This window comes from Patiria miniata, unplaced genomic scaffold (genome assembly GCF_015706575.1).
Source record: "Patiria miniata isolate m_02_andy unplaced genomic scaffold, ASM1570657v1 HiC_scaffold_3, whole genome shotgun sequence".
Taxonomy (NCBI): Eukaryota; Metazoa; Echinodermata; class Asteroidea; order Valvatida; family Asterinidae; genus Patiria; species Patiria miniata.
In genome coordinates, this window is record NW_024037069.1 from 27,112,546 (window position 1) to 27,140,538 (window position 27,993).

Sequence of the window (27,993 nt, forward strand, 5' to 3'; positions counted from 1 at the left end):
GCAAGTGGTGCGCGAAATTAAAGCATGGAAAGCGACTTGGTACAACGAATTTCGTTAATTTTAGCCCCGTAGAGACGAGACAAGGTAGGCCTAAATGAAGATAACTTTATGTTTCTACGTCAGTGAGTATTCGCTTAAACAATGTGGAAAAAACAGTCTTTAAATGTCGGTGTTAAATTCCAGTGGCACTGGCACAGTGCAGTACAGCAGTGGCAGCTGATGCGGGGGGGGGGGGGGGGGGAGCTGGGGGAAGGAAGGGGGGGGGACTATAAGAAACGTGGGGGTCACAGTGTTGGGGTGGGGTGGTGGGCACCAAACATTCCCCCCTTTTTATTGACCTTTGCACCCTCGTCCTGTTTCCCCAACCCCACCCTAATCATGTGCCCATCCCCCTCGCCCCACACCCCCCCCCCCCCCCCCCAGCATGCCCAGTTGAAAATTAAAGTATATGTTGGGCGCGATTAGTCGATCTGCGCGATCGGTCGATCATGAAGGATATCTCAGACTTTACTTAGGCCTATCTTTCACAAAAAAAATCATCCAGAGCCGTGAATTAGAAAGAGAAGGTGTTCAACTGGTGGCAGCCCAGTCAACCAATATACCGATTGCGCAGTGCGATCGACCGATCGTGCACATTGACCGATCGCGCACATCGACCAATCGTGCACATCGACCAATTGTGCACATTGACCGATCGCGCCCAACATACATATCCCACATTTTGTACAGTGGTAGGCCTAGGTAATCTCAAAATTATTAACCTGCAAGTCCTTTTCATTTCAGAAAACCCGAAACAGGCAACACAAGCATGACCTGCTTCATCCAAGGTTCCACTATTCAATGAAGTCCTAGTACTGTGACAGCCAACATTTCCACACTGACTGAATGAGGATGAACCATGGAGGACAACATTGGTGAATGTTTTAACTCTTCGGGAAGAATTCCATACATGGACATCACTCATTTTTCCCAGCAGTGACCTATCAGCCATCAGAAAGCGATAACATGTCCTAAAAAAATTAAATTTAGGAGGGAGAATATTGAAGCATTTTACTGAGAAAAGACTTAAAGCCAGAGTCCATCATTTGCAGCTATCCAAAAAGTAACTGGCGTATTGTTGTTGAAAAACATACTTGGTTGAAAGATAGTAAGGGGACTAAACTCCCTGTGAAATTATTCTTTCTGGCAAGCTGTCATTTTGAAGAAATCAACGAAAGAAGGCCTTTTCAATGGTGCTTCTTAAGAAGCACCGTAGGAAAATCAAATTAGTAGTTCGTTTTATTATTCGGCGAAGCGCGTGCAAGCATTGGCACGATGCACACATGCGCGCGGTTTCTATAATTTGTCAGATCAGTGCGTAACATCGCGTAGCTGCAATCGGCTCAGTGAGAACGTGTCTCGGACGCTGAATTCAGGCCCAATTTAAAACATGATTCAGCAACTTTTGATTTGAAATCGAGATCCTAGAATGTTGTTTTTCTCGAAATATACAGCTAAAAGCTGAGCTGAAACTTCATCAGGTTAGTTGTTCAGCACCCTTCTTTAGATGTTGAGCACTTTTGTTGCTTCAAACAAACAAAACGCACAAATCACGAATGATGGACTATACCTTTAAACATTTTCAGACCAGTCTCATAGGGTTTGTGCACAGGGTGTCAAGTGGTGTCCAGGTATGGAACTCTTTTCCAGTAAATTATCACATCAAATTAAATTTTTAAACTAAAAACAAAAATAATACTTTATTGTTCCAAAACATTTTCCCAGAGAATTGTTGCTATAATGTTTACGTGTTTAATCTCTCTCCCCCCCCCACCATGACAAAACAATAAAAAGTCAGACAATTTACTGGTGCAAAAACACTCTTGCAGTTTTTACGCCAGAATTCAGATACATTAACCCTCTCGCTATTTAAACATGTCACAGACAGTCAAAATTTCTGTCCACTTCCCCTGCTATACTTTTAACACAGGCTAGTCACCAGATCATATGTCCAGCAATAGTCAAACTTGGTCAACAGACCATGAACAGACAAAGCGGGCAAATCGTGGGCACAGCTGGCCTATCAATGACCCACAGCCAAAGCAAAGCTGTATTGAATGATATAAACAGTCACAGCCAGTCAATCTTGCTTTATGTAGGCTGGGAATTCTTTACCGTTGAAAGTAGTCACTTGATTGATTTGGACTGAAAGGACTACTTGGCACAGAATGCATGTTTGCATAGGAGGATTAGTGTTTTGTTTTGGAGTGTAGAAATTTCAACGATAGCATAAAAATAAAAAAGGCCCCAAAGCACCATCAGAATTGTGATACAGAATTTTTAGTGGGACACAACATATATTTGATGTATTCATGTAAAAAATAGTCTTCATGATGTGCCCTTTGATGCCACCCATGGTTTGTCTCGTTCTCCAGAGCAATGGCATGTCGGCGGCAAGTGCATGGCTCCATATTCCGGGGATGGTGCGTACTACCGCGCCTGCATCCAGTCTCTAACCAGGAGACATCAGGGTCGCCTGATGGCGTCCGTCCGATTCAGCGGCTTCACAGAGGAGGAGGATGAAATCGTCGACGTCCGACATCTCAAGAAGCGGCCGGTCAGGGTGCCTGGTGACAGGGGCGGCACCTTCACTGACTCTGGTACATATTGCAATTCTTGAAACATGCTTGTAACTTGTACCTCATGAATGTAGTCAATGAGAAATTGGGAGATCAGATCGCCAACAACGGGCAACAGCTCTGTGATGAGCTGGTGTGGTGTTCTGGATGCTGCAGAAGGATCTAATTTTTTATTGTACAAGTACTCACTGCTGAACAGAAAGTAGAAAAGTTGTGCGAACTTTAGCAGAAAATTGTGCTAACCTTAAACTGTTTATGCTCAGCCGTGCATAAATTTGGGCCTAGATTATACCCATATATTATGAAATCCTCCGCACTGCTCCAGGATGTGACTGGCACAGTCTCAACAGATTCACAGCGATTGCCATGATTGCTGGAGGATTTTGCAGGATTGAGGCAGTGGTCACCCCCTCCAAGGATCCTTTAAGAAATAACAGATGATTTTGGAGGGTTAAGGCTGAATGCATGGACATAACATCCTTTTTTGCCAGTTTAAAGCAAATTTGGACACTCAATATTTTAATGTTATCTGGCTTAATCCCTGCATTTGGTTTAAGGTTTTATGTGCTGTTGGGGCCTGGGATCTTGACAAGTGACTAATCTATCCTGTGTGTTTGCTTTTGTATGACTTCGCAGGTAGTTCAGGTTCAGTTGCTCCTCCATCTATCACAAGTCCATTGACGTACATCACCGAAGAGGACAGATTAAGGTATTAAGATGGAACTTGTGGAATGGAACGATCATCAGTGGTGTTGCAGTCAAGTCCTGTGGGGACATTAATTAAAACCTAACCCCCTAGTACTTCCTCAGGACTACCCTGCTAAATCCAACAGAGTCCAACCGGAGTTTCCTGCTCAATCCACTGTGCCTTATTTTCAGTTGTCTGCTGAATCCAACGGAGTCCAACATGGCGTTATATAATGAGCTTCAGTTGCCTGCTGAATCCAACATTTTGCATGAGGAATGTACCCAAGGGGTTTACTGCTCAATCCAACAGTATATGACCATAGTTGGATCCTGTTGGATTCAGCAGGGTTTGGGTTAGTTAAAACCTTATACTGATGACGGCACACTTTGTTTACACATGTGCTTTCTTGTGGGGACAATGGTTTCGTAGCCCCATATAAAAGTGCACACGTAAACAAAGTGTGACCTCATCAGTACAGAGACGTATTCTAGTTTGACTAACAAGGGTTTAGGAATGCTCTGGCCTCATGACTGTCTGGTTGAATATAACTTTCTGTAATATTTTTCCCAATGTCACTCGATGGCCGAGATCTTTGGGGAGGGGGGGGCAGAATCCGCTGCCCCCCCCCCCTTTCCCTGGCTGAGAGATGGTAAAAAAAAGCCCGGCCTTTTTAGGGTTAATACAAACATGATGTAACAATTCCAAGTCAGTGACCTTACAGTTTTTAGGCACAATTTGTGAACCAGCACTACAAAACCTACAAAAGCATTCAAGAAAAAAACAAGCATAAAAAAATGAGAACAATTTGTGTTTTAAGACAAACTTATCTAAACAAAACAAAAGAGTTACAAATCCCTTAAATAAGTCTTGATACATACGTTTACAATTCAGGGCCAAGTATGCGGACCTGTTTGATGACAGTGACCACAGAGGTGGGGCTGGTAACAAAAGCAGCAAGTCACGTGACTCGTCAGCTTCCCCTATGACATCATCATCGGCATCATCAGCATCATCTTCAAGGTTCATCTCAAGGAGTAACCACAAGAGAAAGGCTCCTGTTGCAGTGGGTGGTGAAGTGAGAATATTGTCTGAGGATGTTACTCCCCCGAAAAGGTGTGTGTGAACCGGAGTTGTTGTCAAGTCTGTCGCAGGTCAATCACAAGTCATCACAAGTCATCATAGGTTATCACAAGTCATCACAAGTCATCACAAGTCAACACATCTTATCACAACTCTATCACAAGGCATCATAGGTTATCACAGGTCATCACAAGCTATCAGAAATCATCACCAGTCATCACAAGTCATCACAAGTCATCACACGTCATCACAGGTTATCACAGGTCATCACAAGTCATCACAAGTCATCACAAGTCATCACAAGTCATCACAAGTCATCACAAGTCATCACAGGTTATCACAGGTCATCACAAGTCATCACAAGTCATCACAAGTCATCACAAGTCATCACAAGTCATCACAGGTCATTACAGGTCATCACAAGTCATCACAAGTCATCACAAATCATCACAAGTCATCACAAGCCATCGCAAGTCATCACAAGTCATCAAAACGTATCACAAGTCTATCACAAGGCATCATAGGTTATCACAAGTCATCACAAGCTATCAGAAATCATCACAAGTCATCACAAGTCATCACAAGTCATCACAAATTTAAGCATCACAAGTCATCACAAGTCTCCACAAGTCATCACAAGTCATCACAAGTGTCGCACAAGCTATTCAAATAAACTGCGACAAACGGCATTCCTTCTTTATTCATTCCATGTTACTTGTGATCATATTTGTGATTTGCGACTTGTGATGTAGTTCGCTGCATTGTTGGAAGGCTTAACATCCTGATTTTTCTTTCTTTTTGATAACCAGATCCCCCGTATCTTCCCATGCACCTCCAAGCATGCCCGTCAGAGAGCTAAGTGAGAAGGATTCATTCGGTTTTCTAGATGAAGGTACAGTATTTTCTTTCATAAATTTTGCAAACACTAGTCAAAGTGGCATCATCTCTGAAAGTTGGCTGATTGCTATTGCTGAAGTTTGTAGCATTGCTATGTTGCTAGTTTCACAACTTTTGATGTGATCCCGAGCAACATGGTACATACAGATTTTGGCTTCTGACTAATTTCCCTTGAACAAAACTAGGAAGCAGCAAAGTGGAGCCAACATAGGGCTGGTTAAACTCAGTTGGTAGAGCACAGGTAAGGTGGTGTTGAGGTCGCAGGTTCAAACCCCGCCCCAGTCGAAATATTTGTTCAACCTAAAATTGAAATTTCTGCTGAGAAGATGTCAAACTTTTTATAGAAAAAAAATTGCACACTTCTTTTCTATGTATGAAGTCAGTACAAGGTTAGTTGACTGACCAGCTCAACATAGCACAGGAATTGACGTAAGGTTTGGGTTTTATTTTGAGACATTTGACAGAAGACTTCACTGACTGTAACTTGACACTAAGGCAAATAAGAAAATAGAATTGAAATTTCATTATTTTCATTTCCTTTGGTACATTTGCTCAGCTAGTGTTATTTTATTTTGCAGGTTTCAGTTGCGAGGAGATGGAGAAGCCATATTTCCCTGGAGTCTCCACTGCCAGCGCCAAGATCCCTCTGGTTTTATCTAAAGACGACTCGGGGTCCGTCGTTCAGGTAACTTGCTCTTTGTTGAAAATAGGTATCTGACCTACACAAGTTCAATCAGGACCTGATTCTATAGTCGTGTTCCCTAACGTGGCGCACTTCGAAGCTTACCCGACTTTCCTCATGTAGTGTTGCCAAACCTCTTTGTTGACAAACCTCAAATTCATGCAGTCAAATACTGGTACTTTTACCTTATTAATGCTTGCTATTTAACCTCTGTGAACAATTTCGGTTTCATAAAATTTAATCCAAAATTCAAAACTGGTGACGTCCGGAAATTGGGCACAAATTGGCAGAGTGCTCCCTAACGTGGCGCACTTGAATACATCTCGGAAAATTCCAAATTAACATTAAGAACTTCTGCAAACTTGATAAATTTTGATAAATAATTATTATCTCTACTTACATACCCAGCCAGATGTTTGTCAGAAAATTATTTTCTTATTTTTCGGGGCATTTTCAAAGGGTTCACTTTGCACTTGAAAATAAAATCGGAAAATCACGCCAAAATAATATTTTTCTTCTAACTTTGTTACGGGTAAATAAACTCGCGATTTATGAACAGGAGTGTTTAGAACTTGATGAAATTTCACTTTCTGTGAAATTTCAGTTAAAACTTTTGCTCTAGGTAGGCGCTACCGGCGAAAAATCAAAGTGCGCCACGTTGGGGGCCGCGCCACGTTAGGGTACATCAACAATATATCGACCATAAGCAGTAAGCAGTGGCATAACTAGAGTTAAACTCAATAATGTCTTTTCCGCATTCAATTGCAAGTCAAATTTATTGCCAATCGTTAAAAAAGTGTTGTGTGTTTTTTTTTAGGTTCCTGCGACTATAAATCGCTATCTGAGGGATTACCAGAGGGAGGGAGTGAAGTTCCTGTATCGGCAGTATCAGAAGGGTGAGGGCGGCATATTGGGGGACGACATGGGACTGGGCAAAACGGTGCAGGTGAGTACGTCATGCAGTTATTTGATATTATCTCTTAGACAATGAAGTCTCATTGGCCTATGTAAGGCTGTGTCCAAATGACTTGGCTGTGGCTAGCAGTAACACACATGTCTATGGCAAGTGGCTTCAGCTGCTTCCATAGGGGCATGTGTGCATATAAGCCACAGCCATATAATTTGGGACAGTGACATTACTCACACAAATTTGATGTTGCATCAAATGCACACTGTAACTTCATTTGCACCGAACTTTCTACAATGGCAAGATGAAGCCATTTTGACAATGTTTTACTTCACAACAGTTAAATTGTTTGTTGTTATTGGAGGAATGGAGTGTAGTGGCCTTGTGGTCCGGAGTATTAATTCGTGGTCTGTGGGTAATTCTTGAGGTTGTGGGTTCGAGTCCAGCCTGGGGCTATGGTGCGTGTGCCCTTCGGCAAGGCACTTTGTCACTCATTGCTTCTCTCCACCCATGAGTAAATGGGTACCTGTGAGGGCAGAGATGGTTAAATTGTGGTTGATTTTAGCTGCTTTGCGCCGAAATGGCAGCATGGAGCTGTATACTCCCCAGGGAGCTGAGATTGTCTTTGGAATGTTTCATTGGCCCAATGAGCAGGGGTAATAATGATGTAGTGCCCTTGAGCACCGATACCAATGGATATGTGTGCTTTATAATTAAACCTTTTATTTTATAACTATAGAGGAATGTTGATACTGTGTTGTGGTTGATATTGTTTTGCTCACCCTAGGGTACAAATACACTGGGAATTTCACAATGATTTGCTCTTTGCCCACGCAGGTCCTGGCCTTTCTGTGCGCTGTGCTCGGGAAAACCGGAACCAGGGAGGACTGTCAGAGACGATTGCCTGAGTTCTTGCAGAAGGTAAACTAGACCGTATTAGGGACCACTTGGTTATGGGTATGGGGTCCGTGCATGAACTAGAGAGGGCGCTATGTAAAGTAACCGTGAGAGAGAAATTGAGGTTAATACAGCAGCCACTATGAGAAGACATAGCTGACGTGTCACATCACTCTTGCATTCCGTTTGACTACCAACAGAAGCTGAAGACCACACGTGGCCATTCATCTGAGGTATTTCTCATCATTTGCCCCAACTCAGTCATCTACAACTGGCTGGATGAGTTTGAAACGTGGACCTACTGTACAGTTGGGTAAGTATATATAACACTCAATTTGTTCTTCGTATTTTGAGAGAATGCATTCAAGGATTGAAGAGAATCCACATCTAATGACATCAGGGTCCTTTAAAGCCACTCTCAAGTTAAATTTGAATAACATCTAGTATCCTGCGTTTTTGTCCATTGTGAGATTTTGAATTCCAAGACAAATTCACTAGTGATAATTTACATGATCTGTGGCAAGCTTAGGCAGCTGTGGAATGGTCTGGTGTCCGTCAACAATCTTATACAATCTGTAAATAGTGGCATGGTGCTAGGCAGTGGCATCTCAGCAAGGTCAAAGTTGTGAAATAAGGTTATGATTATTACAAAAAGGATGCTCTAGCTAGTCTGGGGGGGAACTTTCATGGACCAGTTAAGCAAAGAAATGTGCATAGCAGAATCAGTACTTGCTGAGCTAAAAAATTTGACTTAGCAGAGAGAAGTTTAGCAGAGACTCAATGGGCTCTGTGCATGAACAAGAGAGGGCGCTTTTTGACAACTTTCAAGAGCCCAGTGGACAGGACAGACTGTGTGCGCATGCTGGTTCACGTGCGTAAATCACAAAGTACGCACGATCGACTTATTTTTTGTGTGAATGTGCAAAAAGCCATGTACTATCTTCGCATGAGCATCAGGCGTCATCGGCAGTGCATTCAAGTGTCTCTTCCAGTGGTCTCCCCCAACTCTCCCTTTCTTGCCATTGAGGGGATACTTGTGCACGGAGACCATTTAGCACTTTAGACTGGTTCTCAGCTGATTTTGCTGGGCACAATAACTTGCTGAGCTGAGCAATTTTTTTTTCTCGGAATATCTATATGGAATAGATCTAAGACCTAATGACGTAATGGCTTTGTTTACATATGCGCTTTCCTATGGGGGTTAAGTCGGGATGCCAGACGAAGTAGGGACCGTCTTCCACATAGGAAAGCACACATGTTAAAACAAAGCGTGATGTCATTAGGTCTCAGCCTTATTGGGCCTCAATAATCAGCAAGCCATTTCTTTGCTCTTATTACCTCAGAAAGTACCACGGTCGTGAGAGGCAGGAGACCCTATGGAAAGCCATGAAGGGCAAACTGGATGCTGTCATCACTAGCTACGAGACCTATAGAATCTATATGGTAAGTCCATGGTCATGAGTTTACCTCAGCGTTAAGGAAAATATTTCCGAATGATCTGGAAAGTTCTCAAATATGTCTTTGCTCCTAAGTCTGGAATCCATTAAAAATACCGCAAAAAACTTATTCACCTGCTGTTACACTTACATTGTTTTTATAAGAAAGACACACTCAAGTGATAATTGCATATTATTTTTTACAATTATTTTATTTGCAGGATTCGCTGCTGCAAGTTAAATGGGCTGGCGTCATAGTGGACGAAGTTCACAAAATCAAGGTAGACATGCATGTAATGATGACCTGCTCATTGGCAATAAGGAACCATCCAATAAACCTTGGGCAAAAAAGTTTGCGGTTTGATTGGTTAATTTGGAACTACAATTTGTTCGTCAGACTAGGGATAACTAAAAACACGGCATTTTGAGCAGAGTTTTGAAACCAAGAATTCAATTCGTATAAAATTAACCCTGTCTATATTCTTCAATATTTTCCTTTTCCCCCTTTTGCAATGTGCACACGTTTGGTAATAGGAGCCAGGGTCCCAGATCACGCAAGCCTTGAAGGAAGTAAACACAATGCGTCGCTATGGCCTGACAGGCACGGCGCTGCAGAACAAACTCTCCGAGCTGTGGTGTGTGCTGGACTGGTGAGTATTTCAAAACCTCAGATAAAAGGAGATATGGCTCTTTCAATGGAGTCAGAAAATTTCTCGTGGCATTTTGACAAATTTTTAGTTAAGGCATGAATAGTCACTCAGTTTTACTAAATTTTTACTGTTAATCTTGATTGTTACCTTTCTAGATTTTTAAGAAACTTTTTAGATATTTTAAAGAAAAACGGGATACGGATGTTACACGGGCACTGCACAATTTTTGACCATGTTTGGTTCATATTTAAAATTGTAATGCCTATGTTCCCACCATAAAATGAAAGACTGACACTATAACACACCATTCAAAAAGTTGTATTTTGGAAATTAAATTTTATGTGTAGTTTGAGTGCTATTTCAAGAAATCTGTTAGTTTCACAAATGTCACAAACTCTGACATGATGGCTTGTGATAGCACGGGCTCCGTACTGGTTTGCGTGCGTATGGTGTGAAGTACGCACGACTGATTTTATTCTGACAATTTAGCGTCTTCTCGTGAGCGTCAGGCGTCGTTTGCAATGCGTTCCTATGTCTCTCCCAGTGGTCTCCCCAGACTCTCCCTTCATTGCCGTTGAGGGGGTACTTGTGCATGGAGCCCATTGATCTCCATATACCGTAATTTTCGGAATATAAGCCGCGCGGCGTATAAGCCGCAGCACGCAAAAATCTGCAAATTAAGATTTGAAGTCGGCGTATAAGCCGCACCGGCGTATAAGCCGCACCGACCGCTGCGGTTTCAATTTTGTAAGGCCTCCAAATTCTAGTCAAAAAGCTCTGAACCAGTTCCATTTACACTACAGAAGCTATTAAAGGACCACAATAGTTATATCAAATCATTTACAATCGATACTTTTACAAACAAATATGGGAATTGATGAGAAATAAACACCGGGAACTGCTGCCGGCTGCCCCGTCATAGCCCGGCAGCCTGCGCCACGCACGCCGGTGAATGACAACATTTTCCCACAGCACGTGAGAGAGTATGAAACCCACCGTGTGTTGTCTGACTGGTCAGACTGGAGCGCTACAAATCTTGCTTTGTGGCAACAGATGCTGATTTGTTTTGTCCTAAAGAATAAACAGGTCCGTTTTTACCTCAAAACTTATCAAAACTTATCAAATTGTTGCGATTACTGACGAGTAGCTGCGATAAAAATTCAAGTTTCGATCGTAACTTTCTTCGGAAATAGTCAAAACGAAGCGGACATTTTAATAGACGAATCCATTAATTTTGTAAGGGGTGATTTAGTCCCTCTTTTGAGTTTTACATCGTTTCTTGAATACATTTCAAGAAAACAAAATATATTGTGACGTTGAACAACTGATTATGTAATAAAAAAATGTTTCGAACGCCATAAATATTTTAGTCGTCTTTTTTCTTTTTTTTTAAACAGCGGAAATATTGGTAATTATTGTTCCCAAGAAAGAACACCCCTTTATTACCACAAATGGTGTGGTCCGCTGGGGGGAAAGCATGTTGCATATCGCTGCTGCACTGTACCAGTATCACGTACGGCTGGTTGCAAGTGTCGAAGACAACTTTCATCACCGTACTTTTTACCGCTCGGTACCTTTACGTGAGACGTGGTTTCGGTTTGTTAATGACTTTCTTAATTTATAATTCATTTCAGCAACACATCTTTTCTTGTACCAGTACATTAAATACACATAGTACATGTGAATCTTATTTTTATTCTTCAAGGCTCGGCGTATAAGCCGCCCTGTGTATAAGCCGCAGTAAACATTTTCATGGGCAAATTCAACGTATAAGCCGCGGCTTATATTCCGAAAATTACGGTACACAGACTGGATAGGACATCGCGTACGAACGTGCGTCCGCGCGCGCGTTTTTTGAAAAGGGTAAAGAACACAATTTCGCATTCCGAGTTGTGTACACTTTCGAACGGAGGATTAAAAAATGAAGTTGGGTTTTCTTCGGGTTCTTTGTCATTTTTGAAAGAATAAAAGAAACAGAGATCTAAATTGATCAAAATCGATGAGGAGTATAGTTAAGGTGTGCGCAGCATTAGATTGCTGGAGTCGGGAAGTAAGGAGCGTTGAAGAATAGGACAATTATTCGCAAGTAAGTTTTTTTTTTTAACGAGGCCTATACAACATGGCATGGAGGAATATGAACATAGCAACTGAATTATAATATCGTTAGTGTTGTCGCCCTGATTTTGAGGGGATGGAGGCCTGTGTGGTAGCTAGCGAGATATTCTGTTCAAATTCCATGCGACCTAGACCTGTCATGCTGGTCGCCGTCCATGTTTTTTTAAGACATAGGCCTAAACGTGCATTACTGAACCGGCAATGGGCAATGAACAAAAGTTGACTTGTTTACAATAGTTTATTCGAATAACCTTTATAACCTTTATATATGTCTGCCTTGGCTTTAGCTCTACTGAGTGGAGGGCTGAAACTTCGGTACCCTCCGTACAAGCTTGTACGTAGGGTACCGAAGTTACAGCGCTTCACTCAGTAGAGCCCTTGGCTTAACGCCTACCGAAATATTTCTATTATTTTTCTTTAAAAAGAGAAACCGAGGAGATGGTTTATGCTAACTTACTGCACAACTGGCCGATTGACCTTAATATCAAACAAAGAACTTCAACAAAGCCATATAGCAAAAACCACCAGCTGCAGGACCGAGCCGGACGAAAATGGAGAACTTCACGGAGGGATGGAATCGACTGTATCATCCACTGAATGGAACATGCGATGTGATAGGCATCTGAGCGTTTGACTTAATCAATTTTTACGATGTGGAACTGTTAACATTGATTGATTAGGGGTTTGGAAAGAAGTTGTGGAGTTCAACGCAAGTATTTTTATGAGCTCCCAAGATGACTGTCACATTATTGACAGTTTGTATGGTGAAGAAAGCAATGAGTACTTTTACGGTTTGAAATTATGTTCACAAAAACGATTCCCATTGTACACTGACAAGTAATTATATTTATTTTCAGAAGTATAGCTAAAAATTTAATTATAAACAAGACCGTGCCTAGCTTGAATTATTCTTTGACAAAATTAGTACAGTACTATTTTGGTTTGTGATTCATCTCCTTTCACACAATTTCACAAGAGGTGAACGATGTCATTCCCTGATCAATCTAGGGACGGGAAGAAGTTTTTACTGATTACTGTAAAATTAAGGTTTGTTTACCTTTTAGATTGTAATTGGTGTATGTTCAGGTTTTTTAATAAATATATCAATCATTTGAATGAATCTCCATACAATTTCTCGTGTGAGTGTTCAGTTAAAAAAAATATGATGTAATTTTAGCATATTATTAATACAATTATTCATTTCGTTGATGGAGTAATTCAGTGTGCTCTAATGACCAATGTGCCAAAAATGAAATGGCAATTTACTTACAATCATTTTTGGGAGGAGGAGGGATTAAAAAAAAAATAAGGGAAAAGGAAAGGGGGGGGGGTTCTTGAATTTCGAAAATGCATAATAAGAAAGTGTATATCAAGAAAGTATGGAAAAGCTGTTTGGAGGGATTGAGGGTAACTCTTCATCGTTCAGTTATTTTTTTTTAAAAGATTGTTTTGGAGGTACGCTTGAACTCCCTCCTGTAAGAAACATTTCACTCGATAATCCATTTTCCAAAGTAAACAAAGTGAAAGCACAATGCGCGTTTGCCCGTCTGACAGTAAACGCGCCGCCATTGTTCGGCCGCGCATTCGTGCACAAACAGGGCGCGATGTCCTATCCAGTCTGTGTATATGGAGATCACTGATGGAGCCCATAGCAATTGACTTGTGATGACTTGAATACAGTTCTGCGTTCAGAACTTCTCAACCATGCCAATTTTGAACACTGACCCACCAATGAACGATTTGTTTTTGTCTGAATCTTGACAGGGCCAATCCCGACTGCCTAGGCTCCTTGGCCAAATTCAAGCTCAACTTTGAGGAGTCGATCTCCAAGGGCCAAAAGTTCCACGCTAGCAAGAGGGAACTTGCAGAGAGCAGAAAGGGTACAGTGTCTTGCTTTTTACTTTTAACTTTTGGGGGGGGGGGGGGGAATGTAACCTTAAAAAAAACACGATAAATACAAAAAAGTAGAACACATGCAGTCAAAATGCATGACCAAATTTGACAAAATGACAACATTTGTGAATGCCAGTGCCACCCTACACCAGGTACCCACGTAAAGATGCTCGGAGTTTGTGAATGTTCAAAATAAAAATGAGTTTTGCGCACTCTGCACCATATGTCCTTGAACCAGTGCAAGCTCGCATTTAATTGTTCACTTGTGGTTCTTGTAAGAATAATAAATCCTCGTCATCTGAGTGGTCAGTAGTGTGACCGTGCAATGGAAATTCTGATTTTGTGGTGCGGCTGTGCCGTATGTTGGTACAAATAATTCAAGGACATGTGGTCAACGACCAACCAATCAGATGACAAGGATTTTTTTCAGGTGTTGTTCAATTTTAACTAATGTTTCCCAGCTGAATTTAATGGATACATTTGACTGCATTGACTGCACAGTGTGGCACGGAGGTGTGTATGAATAATTTGTCCCCCTTAATTCTTTTGGTTTTGTAGTGTCTTCCCAGTTTGCTGAGCTGCGAGACCAGTGGATGATCAGACGCACCAAGGCTCTGATCAGTCACCAACTACCCACCAAAGGTACTTATTACAAGCCACAAGTTGCAAAATAAAGATTTTTTTTTAAAATTTGTGTCTTGAATCTTGACCTAAAACCATGCTGTCTATGCTTAGCAAATGCCATAGCTGTCTGTGCCTTGAAATTTATCCCAAGCGACTTTTCTTTCCAGACGAAAAGGTGGTGTTTTGCAAGCTGTCCGCTCTGCAGCTGAGTATATACCAGGCGCTGCTGGAGTCAGACGATATGCAGTTAATCCTCAAACAGAAAGATACATGCGACTGTGGGAGTGGAAGCATACGTATACAGTGCTGCTATAAGGTTAGTGCATGAAGGGCTGTATACAGGTATGCCATGTGCTCTATCAAAATGAGGCATAAGTTACTCCATGACTCTGGCCATTTGTGTTACAGTTGCAAAAATGTAGCAATTTAATAAACTACATTCCTTCAATTTCTTGCCATTTTAAACAGCCTTTCCTTCTAAAGACCAAAATGCTTTGTGCCTTTGACTTTGTTTTCGGGTAATTAACTTTCACGTTAAATTCTGATAACTTTATTCCCCTTATTATTTTATGTCATTAAAGCAATATATGTTTGAAGTAATGGGAATATTTTTGGAAGGAATAATGACGACTTCCCTTAGTAATTCCAAATCACTTTATCTTCAAGCAGACTTGAATCCTTGATCCTAATTGGTCGATCCATGGAAACAACAGTGTGGTATTATCCCATTTAACACGGCCCATGTCATGCTCTGTGTATCGCGCTATTCTAAGATGCGCGTGCTGAAAATTGTGTGAACCATACTGCATGTCTGCTCCATCTTTACAGTTCGTTAAGTTTTCTGAAAGATAAATTTGTTATCCCATGAGCGCGATTTGAACACAGAATAATGTAGCGAGTCTGTGTCCTATATGCCAAGAGGTTTCCTATTGAATTAGACCAGTAGTATTTAAAAGAAAAATTAACGAGAATTAAATAAAAAATAAAAGAAAAATAGAATTAGCTGTTGCAAACTGCTTACCAACCAAAAGGACCTATGGTATAAATGCAAAAAAATAGTTAGTGGCCTGAAGTTTCGACCCTAGCAGAGTCTTTCTCGAAGGCTAAATGACAAGACTTTAAACACATGTATACATTACTGATGTAACAAAAGCAGTAAAGTGGAAATAGATGATGCCGAGGAAAATACACAGAGAAAGCAGGCGGCTGAACAGAAAGGAGGGTAACAAAAGGGAGGGGGATTGGGGGAAGGGGATGGTTGACCACAAGAGGTGGGGAACACAAAGGACAAAGTCAATGATGGGGAGAGGGAGAGAAAGGTAGTTAATTGGTGAATGAGGCAGACTGGAGGGGGGGGGCTTATCTGTGGTGAAAAGGAGAAGGCAAAGACAAAAAGTTATTAGTCATTTCCTTCTTGGATGTTCAGACCATGGGGTTGAATGGTCTGCAGACGTCTTATCCATAATTTCTCTCTACTCAGATGAACAATCTCTATGTGGTTTCCTAGTGCCTCAATGCCCTGTAAAATCATGTCAGAAATTGAGTGATTAGGAAGATTGAAATGATGTCCTATGGGTGTATCCAGCTTATGGGTGTTGAGAATTAAATTAATACGGAGTTTGCATTACCCCATCTTTATTTCACAGTACAACTCTGAAGGTGAAAAAGTGAAAGCGTTGACGATGACATTCATGAGCCTGCTGATCAAGGTAGCCAATCACGTCGCGTTACTCACGCCAGACGTCAGCATGTCCGACGTGCAGCGCAAGAGGGCCCAGAAGTACTGCGACATCGCGTTTGCCCGCCACCCGCAGTTCGTGGCGCTGAGCCGCGAGGCGCGGTTCTGCACACTGTCGGACCCGTCTTACTGTGGGAAAATGCAGGTAGGATAAATGTATCTTATTTGACAAGGAAAGCCCAAAGTTGTTCGACAGTAAATCACAAGTCAGTCACAAGTCTGGTCAATAGTAACAGTTCCTTGAGCAACTTGATTTTTGATTGACTTGTGGTTGATTTGTAATATGAAGCTGGGAAAACTTTAGAATTTCCCAAGAAAACACAAGATTCCTAGCAGACTATTGATGCCCATCTAAGCCACTCTCCTAAGAATTCCTCAGATCCTCAACATTCCCAAGAAAACCCAAAGTTCCTAGCAGACCATCAATGAGCCTTTAAACCACTCTCGCTGGAATTCTCAAGATCCTTATTAGAATTCCCAAGAAAACCCAAGATACCTAACGGACTATCAATGCACTTGCAAGCCACTTGCCCTAAAATTTCCAAGATCGTCAACATTCCTAAGAAAACTTTAGAATTTCCCAAGAAACACAAGATTCCTAGCAGACTATTGATGCCCATCTAAGCCACTCTCCTAAGAATTCCTCAGATCCTCAACATTCCCAAGAAAACCCAAAGTTCCTAGCAGACCATCAATGAGCCTTTAAACCACTCTCGCTGGAATTCTCAAGATCCTTAATAGAATTCCCAAGAAAACCCAAGATTCCTAGCAGACTACCAATGCACTTGCAAGCCACTCGCCCTAACATTTCCAAGATCATCAACATTCCCAAGAAAACCCAAGATTCCTAGTGGACCATCAATGTCCCTCCAAGCCACTCTCCTTAAAATTTCCAAGATCCTCAACATTCCCAAGAAAACCCAGGATTCCTAGCAGACCATCAATTAATGCCCCTCCAAGCCATAACCAATTCTTATTGCACTGCTAAGCACACTCTTTTTTCTGTTAACAAAAACATTGTAAAACTTGCAAACTGCAAAGTCTGACTTGACACCCACAAGGGCTATATTTCATTAAGAAATATTACATGATGCAACTAGAAAGCACTCAGAGAGCGCAAGCTTCCGCCAGGGCTAAACAATTCCCCGCCATATTGTCAGTACACCCAAAAGAAATACTCGCATAAATGGTGAAGAATCCGTAAAAAAAATCCTGCATGCAGACCCAGAAAACAAATTCTGAAACTGAAATATTTTGTAGTTTACATGTACATGTATATATGCCTGTGTTGGTCTACCTTTCCACTGCCCCATTGTATAAAATGGTCTAGTCCATTGACCTGCGTGGCTAGATTAGGTGGGTGATAAGGCATACAGGGTCACCGGGTCAGTGCCACGCACACGAAGCTGGTCACACAGAGCGATCTGATGAAAATTTTCCATATGATGGGTGAAAAATCCTTCAAAAAAAATTCTGCATCCAGATGCAGATCCGGATCACTTCAAAATCTAATCAATTTGTACTTATACCCAGGACCACCCCTGCCAAAATTTTCATGAAATCCGTCCATAACTTTTTGAGTTATCCTGTTCACAGACAAACACACTAACCAACCGACACACAAACCAACGCCGGTGATAACATAACCTCCTTAGCAGAGTTAATTACACAATCTAATCTATAATATAACAATATTTTGACGCTGTGCTTCTTCATCATTTTTAGATTCTAGAGAAAATCTTAACAGTCTTCAAGCAAGAAGGCAGCAAAGTCCTCCTCTTCTCCTACTACACCCAGCTGCTCAACATCATCGAGATGTACCTTAAGACCACCGATTATGTCTATCGTCGCTTGGACGGAAAAACACCGATACAGGACAGACAGAGGTTCGTCCATGAGTTCAACACGGACCCCGACATCTTTCTCTTTCTCATATCCACCAAGTAAGTTATTGATCTAATGTAGGTTTGTGGCAGTTTCTAGGGATCTTGGGTTTTCTTGGGAGTCTAAGGATCTTGGGTTTTCTGGGGAAATCTAAGGATCTTAGGCCCAAGAAAAGTCTAGAAAATCCAAGATACTTAGAATCTCAAGAAATCCCACATCCATAGAATTTCTAAGAAAACCCAAGATCTTTAGAATTCCCAAGACCATTAGAAAATCCCAGGAATTCCTAGAAAACCGAAATTCTAAGAGTTCTCTAGAAAACCCCAGATCACCAGAAAACCCAAGAAAACTCAAGATCTTAGATCTCCCAAGAAAAACCATCATCCCAAGGAAACCCAAATCCCATGAAAACCCTAGGAAGCCCAAGATCCTTAGAACTTTGAGTTTTTGCATCAGGCTTGTTTGAGTTTGAATCAAGTTGTTTGAAATTCAGAGTTTTGAATAACGTGCATCCACACTTTTTGGCTTTGAACAGAGCTGGCGGTTTGGGGCTAAATCTGACGGGCGCCAACGTGGTCGTCATATTTGACCCTAACTGGAACCCGACCTATGACCTCCAGGCCCAGGATAGAGCCTACCGCATCGGCCAGCATCGGGACGTCCGAGTCTATCGGCTGATCTCCACGGGTTCCATCGAGGAGAATATGTACCTGAGGCAGGTTTACAAGCAGGTCAGTAATTGGTTAGGTGGGGACAAGGGCTTCATCTTTAGTTTTGACTTTGTTTCGAGCTTGAAAACCATTAAGAAGCCCTTAATATCCAAACCAACTTAAAATACCCTTAAGGTTGGACTTAAATTTTAGGATTAAATTTTCAAAATGTGAAGGTTTATATTGAGCAGCAGTCCCCTTAAGGCCGGTTTATACTTCTTGCAAAAGCAAAAAGTGAATTTCATGAAGTCAAGAACTGAAGTTGTGAGGATAACCATTACCATGACCAATTCGCTTCGCACTAAAATTCCTGCAGAGTGTGAATCGCCCTTAAGTCAGGGGCCTAAAACCACGAAACCTCTCAGACGTTAAACACAAATTTCTAGAGTCAGCTTTGATTTTTTTTGTAGGAAAGCCTTTAAACTGTACACTGAATACTTAAAGCGACATAAAACAATAAACACTGTCAGTTGTAATGATATCAAGGGTTCTTGAAAAGTGCACTCGCACTTTGGGGACAAATCATTGAGAAACAATGTACCGGTATATGTTCAGTTATAGAGGTGGAAGGCAAAACCCCAAAATACAATTTTTTTTTTTCAGAGAAAACCCAACTCAGTTGTCGACCTTAGAGACCAGTGGAATTTTTGAGGAAAGCGCAACCCACCTAACTCTCGATGTGACTGTGACTGACTTTGCATAATTATTTGTATTTTGATTGTTTTTGATTGGTCGAACAGCAACTAGCCAGTGCGGCAGTGACGTCTGAGAACCCCATGAGGTATTTCACGGCCGTCGCGGGGGACAAGAAGCAACAGGGAGAGCTGTTTGGTCTCCACAACATGTTTGCGCTGAGAGCGGACACATCGTGCCTCACCAAAGACCTCATACAGGTAGAATCAGCCAGGATATTTGTCAGACTTTAGTCTGAAATCAGACATTTTGGATCTGAGAGAAAGACATTATCAGTATTGAAAGAAATGCATCTTTCAGACTTTTAATCCAATTTTCAGACTTTTTTCTTCTTCAAAATTGACAATATTATTCCTGTAGAATGCATTAAGAGTGTGTACTGGGTTGCTAATGGTACTGAGCATGCGCAATTATTTTTTTTAAAATTTAGATTGCACAAACCCTAATGACTATTGTATTTTTTCAGAAAAACCAAATGTATTCATTGTGCTTTTCATTTCAGCGCCACGTTAAGACTGAACAGGGTATTACCTTGGCCAAGTACATCTCCCCTCCACCCTCTGTGTCAGATACTGAGCAGGTAATTTACTGTTTATTTATTTAATTAATTATTAAGCAAAAATAAAAACAAATTCTTCTCAAGTCTTTGACACTGTTTTGATTATTAAGTATTAATAAATAAAGTGTCTGTAAAAAAGTCATTAGTATTTAATGTCGACTACCGTAGATTCACCCAAATTTGAAACAAAACAAAAAATTGTGTACCTTCCATGAATTTTTAGAGTGCTTACAGAAATTTCCGACTCTTTGACTGCAGAAAATGTTGCCTTACTTAGACAGAAATAAAACAATTAAAGAGGTTGTGGAATGCTCGAAAACATTTCCGTCATTTTTCGGGTATATGTAGCCTAAGGTGTGATGAAATAAAAACGACTATTGGTTCTGTCATGAAATGAGTACAAAGGGTACTTTTGAGAGCTATTTTTCAGGTCCTGTTTCGACCCGAACGTGCAATTTGTGTAAAAGTCGTCGTTGCGGGCAGCAAACAAAACACAGTAAATCGTGACGTAATAAACAGGACTCGTTTATGCTACTCTGCATCGGGAGTCCTGTTTATTACGTCACGATGTACTGTGTTTTGTGTGCTGCCCGCAACGACGACTTTTACACAAATTGCACGTTCGGGTCGAAACAGGCATGACAGGACTTGAAAAACAGCTCTCAAAAGTACCTTTTGTACTCATTTTATGACGGAAACAATAGTCGTTTTTATTTCATCACACCTTAGGCTACATTTACCCAAAATATGACGGAAATGTTTTCGAGCATTCCACAACCTCTTTAACACTGCAAGATGATAAGCTTGCTGTGTGCAAAGAGTGAAGCATGTTGTATGAAAGCATAGACTTCTGTGGTTGGTAGACACATTTTTCATTTTTCTCTCCTTATCTGCGTTGTTTTTGCCACAGACTTCCAAAGAGGAGGCCTTATCAGACAGTGATGGGGAGAGTGATAGTTCCCACGGCAACCACGGGAACACTGACGCCGAGGACGATCACGGTGTGGCGTCGCAGTTCCTCGGCGACGGCGATTTCAGCGATGAAGAGACGAACGACGATCCGCAGAAGCCAGCTTTCAAAGAACATGACACCAAAAGGAAAACAAGTCCTCCAAATTCCATCAACCCCCCTGGGAAAACAACAGCTCCGTCTTGCCACAAGAGAAACACTGCAAAGACTTTTGTAGTGCCGACTTCTAAAAGGAGAGAACACCATGCACAAATGGCATCCGGCTCTGATTCGGACGAGGACACGAAGGTGGACCGAAGAGCTGTCCGCGGAAAAGCGATCCTTCACAGGGACGGACGGGTTGAGCGGCGCATCAAAGGCGTCGCAGCGGATCAACCAAACAACAGCGCTACTAGAGTCAAAGGTCAAGCCAAGCTAGGCAAGAGGTCAGAGGCCACGTCAACAAAGCAAGATGGCGGCAGAGTGGCAGGGAACCGTATCCGTGCAAAGGAACGGAACAAGTCTACCAATGCTGTTGATGATGTTTTCAGTGAGTACTCGTGTTGTATTGTGAAGCACTGTGGTCTAATTGTTACTGTGTCCCACTCAATGATGCATGGGTTTTTAACCCTGATTGGGAACATGGTGCTTGTGTTCTCCGGCAAGATACTTTACAACAATTGTCTCTCTCTACCCAGGAGTATAAATGGGTACCTGTGACGGTAGAGTCCTGGGCCCAATTTCACGGCGTTGCTTAACAGTTAGCAGAAAAGGTGTGCTTAGCATAGCAGAAAAATGTGCTAACCCTTAGCATTATTTCACAGCGTGTGTGTGCTAACGGTCGCGCGTGCATGGAGATTTCTATTGTTACGTCACTAAGTTAAGCAGATTTTTCCTCTGAAGTGAGCGTGCCTTTTGCTGTGCTTATGCTTACGGTCTCCATGAAATAGACGGAGGCTCTGTTAGCAGAAAATCGTTTGCTTAGCAGCGCCGTGAAATTGGGCCCTGATTGCACTGATCTGGAGCTGCTGCAGAAAAACTGGTCTCATTCCTGATGAACAGGGAGAATAATTGTGAACACTTTGAAACTTTAGTATAAAGCGCTATATAAGCACCACAATATTCTCAAAGAAGGTCGTCCGCTGAAAGCATTTAGAAGACAATCGATGGTTTGTCCCACCACTAGTGAAATACATATATCGCTTGCTGGGATCTTAGGAGGAAACATACTTAGGGCCACTGGATTGCATTGCAGGCATTGTTACTGAGCACAGCTTTGAAAGTATGCATAATCGTTACGGGTAGTAAAGACAACTTTGCAAAAACCTAGTGAGCGTATGTGTGTGAGGTTTCATACTGCAAACTGCTTGGACAGGCACAGCTTTCCAAACCACATTACTTTGTTATACACTGCGCACCCATTTTACATTTTATCATAAACCTGTTGCAAAATTTCTCACTGCACTTCTGACTTTAATAAGTTCTATCATCACAAAGTTCAAAAGTATAAAATAAGGTTAAATGCAGAAATTCATTTTGGTCTTGTTTTTGTCTTAATTCCAGAGGAGTGCGGGGTCGCTTTCATCCATTCCAACATGAAGATAGTTGGGGGTAGCCGTGTGGAGGATCATGTCACCAACATTGCTATGAGAGACGTGTATGACTTGGGACTGAACTCGCAGCAGCCAGCTAATTACAACGTACCAACGCTACAAGAGGTAGATAAACGTTGCTTAGTGCAAAAGTACGCAGTTTACTAAGCAATATTTAATACTGCTTAGAAACTCGAAGAAATTGGGCCCAGGCACCTGTTCTGACATTATTTTTGACACTATTTTTGCCAAAAATAATTTTCGAAAAAGGCAAAATATAGCAGCCAACTTTTGATATTACAACCAAACGCCACAAATACTGATTCGCAAGAGTCATTTCAACAGCATATTTATGATATTTATTACAGCAACCTCATATTTTTCAACACTTATCCGGGGTGTGCACACGGAGCGTAAATTGTACCACAACAGGCCGTGCACAGCGGCCTTGTTCAAGTTCAACACACGGTCCGCCTCCACAGACTTCTTGGACTTTGTGTGTGTGTACAAAATAAATAGGGGATTATCATGTTTAGACATCATCCGGAGGCGAGTCGAGGCATGCTTTACGTTAAAACCCGTCGGCCGTGCCTGTGTATAAAAACAGCCAGATCGTGTTAACACGTCATCCGACACGAATTGGTTAAAAACTTATGTGAGGAACTCTTCAAAGTCCAATTTTTTTTTGCTGAAGTGTGCATGTATTTGAGGTTTACTTTTTATGCCCCGCGGCGAAGCCGAAGGGGCATACTGTTTCCGCCTTGTCCTTCCGTGGGTGGGTGGGTGTGTGGATGTGTGTGTGGGTGGGTGAGTTTGTCTTACATACGCAGTGTGGACTTCCGAACAAAAGACGTCCACATAATGTAGGTAGCACCGACGTTGTGTGGACTTACCCCACGTCCACACAGTGTTTCCCCATTTCTGGAAAACAGGTTTAGAGGCATTTTTGGGTTAGGTTTATCTGTAGCAGAATGAAGAGAAACACTAAAGGGAATCATAGAAAAAAAATTGGGTTGAAAGAGTTTTCACAGTTTGAGAAAAATGAGTTTTTTCACTACACGAAAGCAATGGAAAGTCCACACTAGTCATGTGAAACAAGTATGGGTGGGTGTGTGGGTGTGTGTGTCCGGACAATCTTGTCAGCGCGATAACTTGAGAAATACTTAACATATGAACTTCAAATTTGGTTTGTGGATTGTCCTTGGTAATCCTAAGAAGCCTTTTGCATTTGGGGCCGAAAGGTCAAGGGTCAAGGTCACAGTGGCTGAAACAATAGAAATTTTGTCAGCGCGATAACTTGAGAAATACGTTACATATGAACTTCAAATTTGGTATGTGGATTGTCCTTGGCAATTCTAAGAAGCCTTTTACATTACGGGCCAAAAAGTCAAGGGTCAAGGTCACAGTGACTAAAACAAAAGAAATTTTGTCAGCGCGATAACTTGAGAAATACTTTACATATGAACTTCAAATTTGGTTTGTGGATTGTCCTTGGTAATCCTAAGAAGCCTATTGCATTTGGGGCCGAAAGGTCAAGGGTCAAGGTCACAGTGGCTGAAACAATAGAAATTTTGTCAGCGCGATAACTTGAGATATACTTTACATATGAACTTCAAATTTGGTTTGTGGATTGTCCTTGGCAATCCTAAGAAGCCTTTTGCATTTGGGGCCAAAAGGTCAAGGGTCAAGGTCACAGTGGCAAAAACAAAAGAAATTTTGTCAGCGCGATAACTTGAGATATACTTTACATATGAACTTCAAATTTGGTTTGTGGATTGTCCTTGGCAATCCTAAGGAGCCTATCGCATTGGGGGTCGAAAGGTCAAGGGTCAAGGTCACAGTGGCTAAAACAATAGAAATCTTGTATTTATTCTGAGATCATAGGGATTAGGGATTAATTCATATAAAACCTACAGAAGACACTAATGCTGTCAATGAACGTTCCATTTGACCAAGGTACATGTAATTTGATGTTAGAGTGGTGTTATGTCATGGAAACAGTCACGGTTGCGGGGCATTTGTGTTTGTAAACACACCTGACTTGTTTAAAAACTATTTTGGAATTGGACTTAGACTTAGACTTAGCTTCTCAAATGCAGGGTTCATGAAAAAGATCTGTCTGCTTTAACAAACTCGTTGAATCTCGTTAAATTGAATTAATTATCTAGAATTAAGAAGACCTGACCTGCCTAGGAAAGTTTTTAACTTAATTTCACCTTTACAATTCTGTCAATGTGCTTTGTTGATTGCAGTCCATGTCCAACAGCTCTAGCCAAGAGAAGGATTCCGTCCAATCACACGAGCCGTTACCTGCTTCCCTGCTTGCCCAATCACAGCGGGCGTCTCATAGAATCAACGGGACAACTGTCCTGTTTGGGCAAACGCCTCGAGGCATAAAAAGGTACCATATCTCATTATCTGTGTGTTCGATATGCAAACCCCCATTTGAAACATGTAATGCTTTTAAAGTTTTTGTAGCAATTAAAAAACAAAATAATTTTTCGAAAATTTCAAGAATTCTGTAGTGAAGTAGATTTGCGATAACACCATAGGAAAATATCTTTTGTGAGTAAGTATTGGCTGAGAGCCGGTGGTGGGAGTAAGCGCTTGACATTTCGAAGAGTTTGCTCTGTTCGTCTTCAGGAGAAATTTTGTCCTTTTTGTTCTGAAATAACCTAAGTTTTAAAGTGACTGGACCCTCTACTCCAGAATCCTATTGACATTCTGCAAACCTAGGTGTTTGATTTTGAGGGAATCTGCAAGTAGTTCAAGTTAAAGGCAACGTTATCCGAAGTTGCCAAAAGTCAGCGATGAATAGAAACTGGGGCTCATCTTGTTCATTTTCTTACTAATTTAATTTGATCTTTTCATTCAGGCATCAATTTGGATCCATGGCTAAGACACTGAAGCATCCTTCCGTCAGAGACTTTGCCAAGCACATCCTATCCTTGCCGCAAGAGCAATACGCCAGTTTGCTCCAGGACTACTACGCAAGCAAGCATCTGGAGCTAGACTTGGCAAAGTTGTATCAACCTCTGAGGCCGGGGGCAGAAGAGCTCAATGATGCGCCAGCTCAGGGACGATCCGCACGAAGGGCGAAACCGGTACGTGCGAGGGTGTCTAGAAAACACGGCACCAGGACTAGGGGTCCACGTGGGGTTGGTCATTTTGAAAGTCTGAGTGAGGACGAAGAGTTTGATGACAGAGGAAATGGGAGAGATGGAGACGTGGAGCATGCAGAAAGACATGAGACTGAAAGGTGCTCCGACAACAACGGAAAAACATTTCAAGCAACGGTTAGAGCAAATCGGGCTTCGAGAACCGCCTCTAGTAAACAGGGAAATCTGACAAGAACAAAGCCAACCGAGCAACAAAGAAAGAGAGCAACCAAACCACTAGCTGAGAAATCCGTCATTGCCGAGAGACCTCACTTGAGGGCGAGAAGACAAGTTATGGATTCTGAGAATGAGGACTGGCTACGAGAAGACCTAAACCAAAATGAGAAAACAGACCAGTTGTTCCAACGACGTCAGCCCAAAACACAAAATAGGAATAAATCTCCAAGTGTGAGTAACGACAGCTCACTAGAACACTCCGCACTCTCCAATTCCTCGCCAACAACTGTGCCTAAGGACGACAACATGTCCTTCCTCGATGAAATCTTCCTCACGGAAAAGTCCAAGAAACCCCCTAAACCGCCCCCAAAGAAAAAATCGCCCCGCGTGCCACCGAAGAGGACGACCGTTTGTTTCGTGAAGGGGGATCTCTCAGACTCCGACATTGAAATGGAAGATTTAACCGATGCAAGGTTGACTAGTATTGATTCTATCGATACCGATGCTCGCCAAGTTTTAGAGGTCAGCGGGGGAACTCTTTGGAAGCGCAACTCCAAGTTTGCATCTCGGCAGTCGGCACTGGAACAGGCCTCCGTGGAGGCTCAGCTGGAGAGCCAATCGGTCTTTGAAAAGTACGCCGAGTCGTTTGTACCAAACGAACATTTCCTGAAGAGGGGATTGGATAAAGAGCATGAAATTTACGTTGAGGAAACTGTTATGCCAGAGGATAGTGGTTTCAGTCCAGAACTGCGACCGAGTACATCGGTAGTTGCTGAAACTGCTTCTTTTTAACAGTTACAATGTATGTCACAACACTGCCACAACTCAAGATATTCAATCAGTTATTGGCCAGTATTTCAATATAGAATTTTTAAATTTTTATATTTTTTTTATTTTTTTTGTCAAGCAGTAGTCTGAGGATCATATATTCATGTGGGCATAGCCACGGTAAGAACGTTGGATATATCGTAGCATGTAAATTTTATGCGACTCCGCGTGCCAGCCCAGCGGAGTGGTCTTTAGAAACTGTGACGTCATTTCGATCAGAAATGTGGACTAAGCTGTTGATTGGTCAATTTGGCTATCATGTTTTTGTAATACAACAATGGCTTATGGAAGACCTGATAGAAGGCGCCCGCCCAATGGTCAGAATTTCGAGGTCAAGATACAGTCTTGTTTTGCATAATTAATCACCGAATCTGATCACATATCATAGACCTTTGCTGTGCAAGGGGACATTCCATGGACTAGCCAAGCAGTGCTGCACATAGGAAAAGGCATGCCACGATAATATATGAATAGAAGCCAAATACATTTAAGTATCACTGGCTATTTTAGAGTTAATAAAAGATGCATTTTATTTTCACTTTTAATTGTCAACTGCTCCAGCTGACAAACTCTTTTTACATTGCTTTTTTTACAGTACTTTTTTTAAAATCACAATATCAAATTTTGGTATTTAGAATTTAAGTCGTTCCTAAATACATTGCTACAATCTCCATGAGTGTCTTGTTAGAAACTGCTACAAAACTTTGCCAGAGGGTGACTTCATTGAAAGGCATCATAAAAAATAAACTATCAAGAACCATTCAAAACTGCAGCATCATGGAGTGAGTTTGTTTGAAAACCAGCATTTAAAAATAATATAAATGTCGATCTGCTTATATCAAGGGTCACAGGGCTGGGAGGGTTGTTAGTAAATGAGTAATAGTGTTTATTTAAACTCCCCCCCCCCCGAAAAAAAAGCCCAAACAAATAAATAACGACCATCCCCACCCCAAAAAACACCAAATAAGCACCCCCCCCCCCCCAAAAAAAACCCACCAAATAACAACCCCCCCCCAAAAAAAAAGAACAACCAACCCCAATGTCCCACTCTTGAAGTGGACTAGAGATTTCCTTTGATAAATATGTGTAATGAATGGAGACTAGGACATTTAATTTTTCAGACAAGGTGATAAGATTAAAATAATCTTTGCATATGCATGACCATAACAGATGAAGTACTCACTCTGAGCCCCAAGGACTTTATGAAACTCCCCCCCC

General features: G+C 41.7%; 1 protein-coding gene across 1 annotated transcript; it reads left to right on the plus strand.

The window, feature by feature from the left end:
• The first annotated feature begins 19 nt into the window (after positions 1 to 19).
• LOC119737712 (DNA excision repair protein ERCC-6-like 2) lies at positions 20 to 27,024 on the plus strand. The gene is made up of 25 exons (XM_038212261.1): positions 20 to 84; positions 784 to 914; positions 2,415 to 2,639; positions 3,255 to 3,327; positions 4,198 to 4,419; positions 5,196 to 5,278; positions 5,862 to 5,968; positions 6,783 to 6,911; positions 7,710 to 7,793; positions 7,970 to 8,082; positions 9,113 to 9,212; positions 9,427 to 9,486; positions 9,740 to 9,855; positions 13,735 to 13,850; positions 14,422 to 14,505; positions 14,655 to 14,803; positions 16,134 to 16,370; positions 17,951 to 18,168; positions 18,645 to 18,840; positions 19,560 to 19,712; positions 20,015 to 20,092; positions 20,982 to 21,570; positions 22,584 to 22,738; positions 24,865 to 25,013; positions 25,488 to 27,024. Exons 2-25 carry the CDS (start codon positions 899 to 901, stop codon positions 26,737 to 26,739), a joined length of 4,704 nt encoding a protein of 1,567 aa, XP_038068189.1. The 5' UTR covers positions 20 to 84; positions 784 to 898; the 3' UTR covers positions 26,740 to 27,024.
• Positions 27,025 to 27,993: the final 969 nt, after the last annotated feature.

Excerpts from the sequence above, each read along its gene's own strand:
- LOC119737712 (XM_038212261.1), top strand. Across the intron at positions 2,640-3,254 it reads CGGCACCTTCACTGACTCTG|GTAGTTCAGGTTCAGTTGCT; the intron begins GTACATATTGCA and ends ATGACTTCGCAG. Across the intron at positions 4,420-5,195 it reads GATGTTACTCCCCCGAAAAG|ATCCCCCGTATCTTCCCATG; the intron begins GTGTGTGTGAAC and ends TTTGATAACCAG.